The following is an 11,512-nucleotide window of genomic DNA, read 5'->3' as shown; positions in this document are numbered from 1 at the left end:
TATGTAGATATTTAGTAACAAAATATGATAAATGGGGAAATTAGGCAATGCAGATACGTCGTATATATTGGTCATTAGCAAGCTAAAAAGCAACGATTTAATTTTTTAGTATTAAATAAAATTTAATTTTATTCATATAAAGAAACGAATTTTTGCAATTTAAACCATCAACTAGATACGCCCACTTTCTGATAACGCGTAAAAGTATATACAGTTTTAGAATTAAGAGAAAATGATAATTTCATTTTATTCGAACGAATGTTTTGTAATTTAAAACCATCAACTGAATACACCCACATTCCGATAATGCGTTAATGTATATAGAGTTTTAGAATTTGGAGAAAATTATTATGATTCTTGCTTACACGAAATTTAAATTAATACGTACATACTATTTAACACATAAGTATTTTATTATTAGAAACAGGTCAGGACTAACGAAAATTTCAAACAAATATAAAATTACTATATATTTATTCGTTATGTTAAACGTGTGTCATTTCATCAATGTCTTCCATACGGTGTAGATTAGAAAAGTTTTACGAAAAAATACAAAAGTTAAAAGCCGATATACAGTGGTACGAAGATAGAACTGCAATTGAAAAACGATTTGCAGACCTACATTTGTCAGAAAGGAAATTACCAACAACAACACAATACCCGTTAAACAGAATTCAACCGACAAGATGCCTCAATTAACAACCTCATTCATCATCCTCACAGCTATTGTTAACAATGTCCTTTATACAAACGTTCCAAACAATGTTAAGAACCTAGCGATATGTTTTAACGATGTAAAAACTGATTGCAATCGAACTGAATGGGCTCTAATGGATCATAATGTGGTAAATTATGGACAGCTTCCAGTATTTTTTAAAAAGATACCAAAGTCAGGAGGAACATTCTACAAGATCATCCTAATATCTCCAAATAACACCGAAAGTGATTCAGAATGGTACAAAACTAATAATGATGTCGTCGGGAAATATGGTTCATCGATTATACTTTTAACTATCGTGTTAGTAATAAATGTATTTCTAACGATTAATATTATTATAAAATTTTTTGTAAATCGCAAATGTAAGTCATGTTGCATTAAAGTAAATATGTAAAAAAGGAAGTCTTTTTTAATAAAACTAAAATAATACGTTTAATCTTTTATTTAAAAAAGTCTAATTTACATAGGTAATATCTTTTCACAAAACCATTGGCGGAGGTGATCCACATTTCTCTCAGTGCAGGAAAATAATCCAGTGGCGTGGCAATTGTTAGCATTATGAATAAAATTCCCCGTAGCGTAAGGTGTATCATCAAATTTGCAGACATCAATAATTGTTGGAAAAACTCCAATCATTTGACATTTCTGCCTTAAAAAATCTATTTTTTGTTCTCCTCGAACGTAAATGTAATCGGCAGCATACAATAACTTGGATTCTAGTATTTGATTTATTTTGGAATATTCAACATCCCCATTAGAATACCGAAGACCATGAACGTTTTTCTCCAAGTATGCAGCAGTCTTCTTATCTTGATTACTCAATGTAGCAAACGGTTGTGGAGACGTAAATATATAATGACATCGTTTATATCCAATTTCAATGGTAAGCTCTTTAGGTACAAACCACCCATCTACGGTGAATCCCTGAATGTCTACGAACGCTACTCTCATGATGACGGCTTGTCTGCTACTAACACTTCATTCAACTTATCTAATCTTTTTAAATGATATTTTTGATAACTTCAGTTAGAGGAAAGTATTCGAGTAGGCTGTCGTGAATAATTAAACAATACGCTCGAGTGCCTGCTGGAAAACCTTCATCTGCTTCGATTTCCAACTTAACATCAACAGTTCCTGATCTGAATGAAGTATCATCCTGTTTGGAACAGTCGAACGTAAATAAGGCATATTTTTTAAAAGCCTGATAATCCAAGATGGGATGTTTTGTTGACGAATGAGCATAACTGGGAAAGAATTCGGTATAGTTGTAGTGAGCTATAGCATAGTCATTTTTATCAAAATCTAATTGCATTCTCTCGTTAGGCCAATATTCCCCATTAATAACCACTCGTATGCTTGACATTCTAATGTGATCGAATAACGTTGGATTGACGTGAATGTCATCTCGTTTAGAAGTTTGAAAAGCTACAATGACATAGCGTGGACGTTCAACAGCTGAAGTTGTCTTTACACTCCATATCTCACGTCGAGATCCTGCCGTAAGTGAAGGTAGTTCATTGAGCTCCCATTTACGGAAAGGTATAGTTATCGGCGTATTATTCTTAATCGGAGTCATTAATTCAATTTTCACATTATCATTCGGAAAGACATGTTTGACCTTGAGTTCCATGCTTGTAACAATTAAAGATACTGCCGTTGTCGTTGTGGCGTTAGGTTCTTCCACTAAAATACAGTCCCTATCATTACGTGCTCGAACAAATCGAAACACTTGACGGCCATAGGTTAATTTATTGTAATCATTGAAAATGTTAAAAATATGTTTTATCGGAATCAGTAAACTAAAGCTGTCTCCTGATAAATGTGGATTATTTGGATAGTTCCATCCTGCGGTACTGAGAAACTTAGAATCTTCATGAGTATAACACAACAAACTGCGAATAGTGCTAACTACACCTGGATCTCGAACTATTTCTATATCATGTGAACTTTGGATATATGTACATGTACCAAACAAGAAGGCTCCAGCATTCGGTGCAAGAGAAACAGTTCCATTACCCGCTTTCTTTATACTTCCTTTAATTTCCAAAAGTGTTTCGTGTATAGCAAAAAATACATCTGATTGATTTATGATAAATTCAACAACGTCGCTATTGTTAAATGACTTGATGTAAGGTGTGTATGTACGAAATTCTTCTTTTCTAATAGTATCGTCGAACAGAGGTTTTTGGTATATGTCGAAAATAGGTGGCTGAGGTTCCTGAACCTGTCGTCGAATATATTGACGTTTTGGCATCCTTCAACTTCAATCCAATGGAAACAAGAAAAGCTTTATTTGCAGCAGACACGTCACGCCGCTTGTAGGATTTCCGTGAGACTAATGGATATTGATGTGTAGAGTTTTGTTTTATAATTAAACCCATCTATATCGTTTCCTTAAAATCCAAATGCAGCGTACTTTTCTCTCCTCTAAAGTTGACAGGTCTTAATTCTTGATCGACTACACTAACGGTAATTTTGGTAATTTCACGTATGCTGTTGCTTACTGGTATGTATATAGGATTATGAGGACGTTCGTCTATAGAAAAACCAGGATCAACACTTATCGGAAAATGTAGAATGGTGTGCGCAGGTTTGTCCTCGTAGAAGGCTCCTTCGGTAATGTTGCATTCAAAGAGTAGACTCGATACTTTTATAATGTTGACAGGTTGATCTAAAGAATGCGTTTCTCCTGGTGCCAAAACTCTATTTGAAGAGAAACCCAATAATTTTCCAAGACTATCATCTTTATCGAAAGTAATGGTGTGATCCTGACAGAAAATTTCACATTTAAGCGTATTGTTGTTCGGTCTTAAAGTAAACTCCCGAACCGAATTGTATTTATGCATTAATTCATTTCGAATGTACGCTTCGATATCAGTAATTTCATAGCATCCGGATGGAATTTCAATGCTACGCAGCTTTGTATGATCATTTTGCTCATAGAAATAAAACTTTTCACCATCAATGTTTGGAATTGAATTAAATGTATGAAATCCTAACACTGCTACATAATACTGTCGAAACGGATTAAGCGCAAGAGGTACTTGAGGAGTAAACGAAAACTCATTTGTAGTACTCGTTAGGGTCAACAATCGAGACATGACTGATATGCGGTAAAAGATGTAGTAAGTTAAATAACAAAGTATGTTAAAAATTTCTTTATTCTTCTTATACTGTTACATGTTTTTTTTTTGTTTCATTTTTCTTATAATATGACACTTTACAAAATACACATTTACTTTTCATATACATTCCACAAACATCACTCCATTCATGTTTATCATAATCTTTCTTGCAAGGTAAATACTCTTCTAGTGCATGACGAATATCTTGAGGTAGTTCATACCAAACACCGCTCGTTATATTTTCCATAAAAACGCGAATGGCACGTCTTAAGATTTCGTTAGATGGTTGCATTGTAGAGAAACTTTAAGCACAAATGTCCACAGTTTATTTGTTTATAACTTTGATATTGATCGTTATTGTAAAAAATTCTTTCACCGTTCAAATATGATACTAGTTCTCGCGGTGGCTTCAAGCAACCATATGAATCAAAGTACTCTATGTTGTTGTTTATCTTCTTGTAAGCTACCCAATGTGTACCGGGGTTCGTTGAAATGTCGAGATTAATTATAGCACATTCATGTTTACGAGGGTTACGCGGTAAATTATCTCTCATAAACACACCACGAAAATTTGTAATTTTAAGTATTTTAGCAAATTTAATCAAGTCCACATTAGTTAAAGGTCTATTAGGTAGCTTCAGCGGGAGTTTTTTGACTTCTTTAAATATAATCCAAAGCCACCTTTAGCGTTTTTGCGAAGGTATAATCCTTTGCCTAGATGTTCCATAGCTTTATTGTGACGTTTATCCTCTTCTAGTTTCTTTTGAGCATTCTTTGAATCAATTACAGTCTTGGCGATTGCGCTTGCGCCCCCCGCCAAACTACCGAGAGCTGATAAGCCTGCAAAGATGGGGATTAAAGGTAAAATACCACCTGATTTTGGTTCCAATGGAATGATTCTTGGAACCCGTATATTCTTTTTCCCACCTACGTTCTTAGCTGCTCTAGCTGCTGCAAGTGCAAGAAGGGCTGATTTGCGCAGATTTGGTAACGGAGGAGATCGTTTCAATTTTCTGATAATTGGTTGCAGAACATGTCGCCTAAATGAACCAACACCTTTACCATGTTTCATACCCATACCCAGTTTTCGTTTAACTTTCATCGCTGTAGTAGTCAACCAGGCAGTAGCTTTTTCACCCAAAGATGCGTCTTTTGCTTTAACTCGTTCCCACGCTTTGTTTTCCAACACCCAATCTGCTTTATGTCGATCTTTCAATGAATTACTTTGGGAATATGCGATATCGTGATCTCTCGCAGCTCGATCTAATGGATTTATCCCAGGATCTCCACGAGCTAGACGGTTCTGTAATTTTGTTCCAGGCCCTAGATATTGGTAGCCAGGAGCGTGCAATTCAAATGGTAGACTATTGATCAGAGAATTCAAAACTCCTTCACCTTGAACGACTAACATTGAAATGGATTGTTTCTTACAAAAATTTCTTTATATAACCAAGTGTATAAAATACATCTTAATCACAAGATGAATGTAGTTCAGCAAGATAAGACACTAGTAGTGGAAAACTTGGATTTTGTCGATAACATGACAAGAACCAGTAAACATGGCGCATTGCTACCACATTCTTTTCGTGCTATCATATGTGGTCCAAGTGGATGTGGAAAAACTAATGTTATGTTGGCATTATTGTTTGATCTAAATGGCGCTAAATTCAAAAATGTTTACGTTTATTCAAAGTCGTTGTTTCAACCTAAGTATCAATTTTTGAAAGAAGTGTTGAACTCTATAAAAGAAGTGGGCTATTTTCCATTTAAAGATAATGATGATGTAATAAGTCCCAGTGAAGCTAAACCAAATTCTATTTTCATTTTTGATGATGTATCAACGGATCCACAACAAACAATACGTGAATATTACTGTATGGGCAGACATAAAGATATTGATTGTGCATACCTATGTCAATCATACAGTCGAGCAGGTAAACAACTCCTACGTGATAATGCAAACCTTATTGTATTGTTTAAACAGGATGAGCTTAATTTAAAACACGTCTTTGATGATCACGTCTCACCTGACATGACATTTGACCAATTTAAACAATTTTGTTCTGAATGTTGGAAAGACAAATATGGTACGTTCGTCATTGTTAAGGAGTTCGATATTTCTAACGGACGATATCGTAAAGGCTTTGACAAATTTATAAAATTGTAGGTATGATCGAAACACACGCATTGTATAACAATATGTCAGACAAAGAGGTAGCTGCACGCAAGCGTAAAGTTGTTGAACTAGCTCGGGTTATTCGCAAAAAGTATTTGGCACTAAAGTTAGGTAGAACAGAACAAGATAAGTCGCTAAATAAACTCTTTAAACCCATTGCTAAACCTTTAAAAGATATTGCGCAATCCTCAAAAACGTTGCATCATGCTATTAATAACAAACTTAATCATGTCAAAAAGGAAGAGGTGAAAACGGAGGAAGAGATGAAAAAAGAAGTCGGCGATGACGATGTATTTTCGGATGCAGTATCAACTGATCGACCTAACGAACATGAAATTTTTGATCCTAATAATGTTTCGAAAGAGGTTATTGATGAATATATCGAGCAATATCCTCCAATGAGTCATAAATATATAAAAGAGTTTTGGATGAAAGACGATAAAATTGATAAAAACTATGGACCTATATACAATGACGAAATTGGTTGGATGTTAGGTAAACGGCGAATAAACTTTAACAAAAACAAAGGTAGTGTAGAAGTCATCAGTGATGGTAGTGAGGGAGGAGGATGGGTACCGGGAACGCCAGGTTTATACCAACTAATTTTTTATAATAGTCCAGAATATTATGATGATAATGATTTAAAACACTATAAAAGTTTATTAAATAGTACAGGAGCTCATCTGGATGCTATAGGTCGTCTTAAAGGTGCAACTGGAGAAAAATATCATCATATTATTAAGCCACTATTTAAACCTATCGATGCAACAACGAAGAAATCACCACCAAAAACTCGATCTACTGCATTAAAGAGACCACCTTTCGAAGGTCTCGCCCGTTTAGCAAAAGCGACTCGTTCATCGTCAACGTCTCCTCGAACATCGTTATCTTCACCATCTAGCTACAAAGGGTCAGGACTCGATGATTCTCATTTGATCTACAATGATAATCCTATTGAATATGTGTATTGGGATGATCCAAACGAACTATGTGACAGATTAAAATTGCTGATTGCTTCCCAAGAAGCAGGAAACACATCCCACAATAACGAAATTGTTGCCATTATCACCGAATTACGTGAAGCAGATATTATATATTAATGTTAGGTTGGATTATTGGATATCATTTTCAATATGAGTGTTGACAAGTTTGGTCGTCATCATTATCGTTCTAACGAACAAGTTGTTAAAAAGCTACGTGATGGTTTAAAGCAATCCATTTTGGATTTACAAAACCAGATACATGCAGTCAATAAGGATATTAAACGAGATCCTCCTGTAGCAGGTATACATCTTTCCAATAAGAAATACGTAGATGATCAAATTGTTAATGTCAAAACTTTTTTAAGAAAAAAGTTTAATTTGATACACAATGAATATAATGCAAAAGATGCTTAACTTGAACAAAAAATCTCGAACTCAATTAACAAAATTGAAAGCAGTTTTAATAAATCGATTAATGGGTTAGCTGATGACAATAAATTGGTTGGTTTGAAAATATCTGATTTATCAAAAGACATACATAATTTTAAAAATGATCTAAATATATTTAAACATGAAATGGAGAAGAGTCTTACGGATGCTGCCTACCAAACTACACAAAATATGATGAAAGCTCTGGAAATAGAAAAAAAGATTAAAACAATGGATCTTAATTCACAAGATTTGAAAATTCGTATTAAGGTAATAGAAGAATTCATTGAAAACAATGACTTAAAGCGTTAGAAGATTAAAAGTTTTGGAAGAGTGATGTCCGATGTAAAAAAGATGAAACGTAAAACCATAATACATTACGAAGCGAGTTACAGTTAGATATGCAAACAATAAATAATAATAGGATTCATAATATTAAGCAATGACAGAAAAGTATTCGAGATGAATCGGATATGAGATCTTTATTAGATAATAAAGTATCAGATCTGTCAAAGACTTTGTTCGAGCTGGATGAACGTTCATCTGCAGCAGTAAAATAAATACAAGACTCACTTACTATATTAAACACATATTTATACCCTTTAGTCCAAAGAGGTAAAGCGTTAGAAGGTAGGCATGGCCAATTCCAAAGAGAAGATAGAACTGGTTAACGAGCTCCATAAGCAAGCACGAAAAAAATATCCGAGACGACGTACAATCATTAAAGGCTTAGACGATTTATGGCAGATGGACTTGGCTGAAATGCGATCTCATTCTCATAACAATAGAAATTTTAAATTAATTTTAGTTGTTATCGATTGTTTCTCGAAATACCTTTGGACTCGTCCATTAAAGACAAAAACGGGTGAAGAGCTAACTCAAGCATTTTCGGATATACTCAAACACAGTAAACGAACACCGAAAAATCTGCAGTCGGATCAGGGAACTGAATTTTACAACAACAAGTTTCAAAATTTAATGAAAAAACATAAAATAAATCACTACTCTGTTTTCACTACCATGAAAGCAGCCATAGCTGAACGCGTCATTAGAACGTTGAAATCCAAACTATACAAGTATTTCAGCTTACACGGTACATACAAGTGGATTGACATATTACCCAAAGTTACGTCTGAATACAACAATACAAAGCATTCAAAAACGGGATATAAACCATCACAAGTGAACAAATCCAATGAAAAGAAGATTTTAAATAACAAGTTTAGGTATTTAAAAATCGCAGGTCCACGAAAATTTAAAGTTGGTGACATTGTACGCATCAGCAAAACCAAAATGTTATTCGACAAGGGGTACGTTCCAAGTTGGACAACAGAATTATTCAAAGTTACTTAAATTAATATTACCAACCCTGCAACATACATGCTCGAAGACATGCAAGGCATACCTATAAAAGGAGCCTTTTACAATGAAGAATTACAGAAAACAGCCAATCCTGATATTTACTTAGTTGAAAAAGTTTTACGCCGCAAAGATAAAAAAATGTACGTCAAATGGCTTGGCCTTGATGCAAAATATAATAGTTGGATTGATAATGACGCCGTCATCTAAAAGGTGGGGGAACAGAAGTATGAAAAATTGAGGATAAACACGTAGAAACACGTTTTTCTTTTCTCAGTTTGTTGCAGTCAGTTAGCTAGTCAAAATGTATTCCCAAGATACTGGATACTCAAGCGGCAGCGAGTATGATGTCACCCTTTCACCATCATCCGAAACATCAATCGTATTTGAAGGCTATGACCGTGAGCTGGATGTACTCCTAGAGAAGTACGAAGAAGCGGCCAAGAACGAGACCCATTACCTGCTGTACACACAGTTTTTAAATGAATCATACCAAATTGGATGTGGTCTAAGTCCAGCCAGAACATACACTCCTGCGATAATTATGTGGAAATCACCATGGCAGAAAATATCTTTCAGTACATATGAATGGGAACAATTAATTACCCAACTCAATGAGAATAGTTTTTTCTATGAGAACGTAACCTTTTCTGATGATCCTGCTGAAATTCAGTGCGGTGACTATTGCAGAATTCGACAAATAATCTACGACAATATCAAATTCCTCGAAATAACCAAGCATGACATTAACTTTTGTCTCTCAGAAATGCAAGTGAACACCCTTTTAGAAGCAAACAACGAACTTTTAACACCATATGTGACAATGTTAGAGACTATTGAATTTCCAAATTTTTATTATAATACGCTTAATATTGTTCGAGATAGTTTTAGTAATCAAAATTATACGTGTTTTGACGCCATTCAAAAGTTGTATAGATTTGCACGTGAAGGATATACTTTACAACATGTGGCGTTAGGACAACTTATATTTTTCTGTAAACATAGGATCGCTAATGATCTTGAAAGGATTTAATAAAGCTTGTAAAATATGTATCTATTGTTTTATTTATTTAAAATTAAAAATAAGATTAGTCAAGTTGGTGGGGTCAAAGAGTGTCAACTTTTACTTGTATTAAACTGATTCTATTTATTTGAATCAGTATCATTCGAGATGCAAACCAATAAAGTTGTTCTGCTCATCGTAACTGGCATCGTAAGTTTTTGCTTAGGTGAAAATTTTAACGAGACAAATGCGGTGTCATGGTTAGAACAATATGGTTATATCACCACAAGTGAAACTGCACACACTGATATTGCTGAAATACTGCAAAAGTTTCAAGAAAAATATAATTTACCTGTGGATGGAAAATTAAATAGAGAAACTGTGGAGTTAATGCAGAAACCAAGATGTACACAAGGAGACAATGCGTACGCTGTAAAATCAGCATGGAAAAAATTTGATATAAAATGGTATTTTCCCCAATTTACTCCTACAGCTTTGGAAGTCGCTAAAAGAGTATTTAAAATATGGGAAGAAGCATCAAAATTTAAGTTTACTTATCTGCAAGTCCCAAATCCAAATCCGGATATAACTATAACAGTCGTTCCAAAGCAGCACTATTTTCGATATAATTGTCAGGGTAACAGCGCATGTCCTTATACATTTACAAGTGGTGTATTAGCACATTCTTATTTTCCACCAGTAACTGGATGCATAGAAATTCATATGAATAGCAATCTAACATGGGATTTCAGTTTGAATTCTACAGCAGAGGGTCGAACAAATTTCTTTGCTGTCCTTCTTCATGAAGTTGGTCACGCTTTAGGTTTATCGCATAGTAGCGATAGGAAAGCTGTAATGTATCCGTTTTATCAAGCTTTACCTACCAACATATCTGAAGATGATAAAATGGGCTTAGAAGAGTTATATGGACCTATAACTAAATCTGCATCTATTCCAACTCAACCTGTTGTTACTAGGGTCAGTTCACCAACTTTAAAGACAACCACAACAGAAAGATCTAGGAGTAAGGCAACCACAATAGCTAGGAGTAATAAATCGATGCAAAATGCCATAACGAATGTATGTGAATTAGAATACCCAGATTTAATATTTTTAGCATACGCTCCATCATTTCCAACATACCGAATGTATATAGTAAGTAAGGATCTGATATGGAAATATGACTTAAATAATGAAAAGATACCCGCCAATGCTGAACAATTTATAAGATATTTGCCAAGGGGAATTACGAACGTAACACATGTTTTTCAAAGTACCAATGGAGATTTAATTGGTGTAAGTAGGAATCGTATATACGCAGCAGCATTTCCTAGCTTAAGAATTCATACAGATAACATGGTACCTGAAGTAAATAACGCAAGAAGTATTACCGGTTTATTTCAAACAAATTCAGGAAAAAAATTTGTTTGTTTTGATGGCTCATTTATTGAATTTAATGATAAAGGCGTTATCTCAAGAGGACGTATTAGTGACATTTTTCCAGGAATACCAAATGATATTACATCAGCATTTAATTATATTGATGGGCATATATATTTCTTAAAGCAAAACATTTATTACAAGTTTAATGAATTTACAAGAAGTGTCATTGAAAAAGGTACTTTTAATTGGAATATGTTAGGGTTCCCTTGTCCAGATAATGGATTAATAAAACAACTAAAATCCTTATTAGCTAAAGTAAATTTATATTATAAATAA

The 11,512-nt window shown here is 34.2% G+C and overlaps 1 protein-coding gene across 1 annotated transcript; it reads left to right on the top strand.

Annotated features, from left to right (window-relative positions):
- Positions 1-9,961: 9,961 nt before the first annotated feature.
- Positions 9,962-11,512, top strand: LOC140446499 (matrix metalloproteinase-16-like). The gene has a single exon (XM_072539054.1). It carries the CDS (start codon positions 9,962-9,964, stop codon positions 11,510-11,512), a length of 1,551 nt encoding a protein of 516 aa, XP_072395155.1.

Source organism: Diabrotica undecimpunctata, chromosome 7 (assembly GCF_040954645.1).
Source record: "Diabrotica undecimpunctata isolate CICGRU chromosome 7, icDiaUnde3, whole genome shotgun sequence".
Lineage (NCBI taxonomy): Eukaryota > Metazoa > Arthropoda > Insecta > Coleoptera > Chrysomelidae > Diabrotica > Diabrotica undecimpunctata.
Note: the sequence above shows the minus strand (reverse complement) of the source record. Positions and strands in the feature narration are given on the sequence as shown.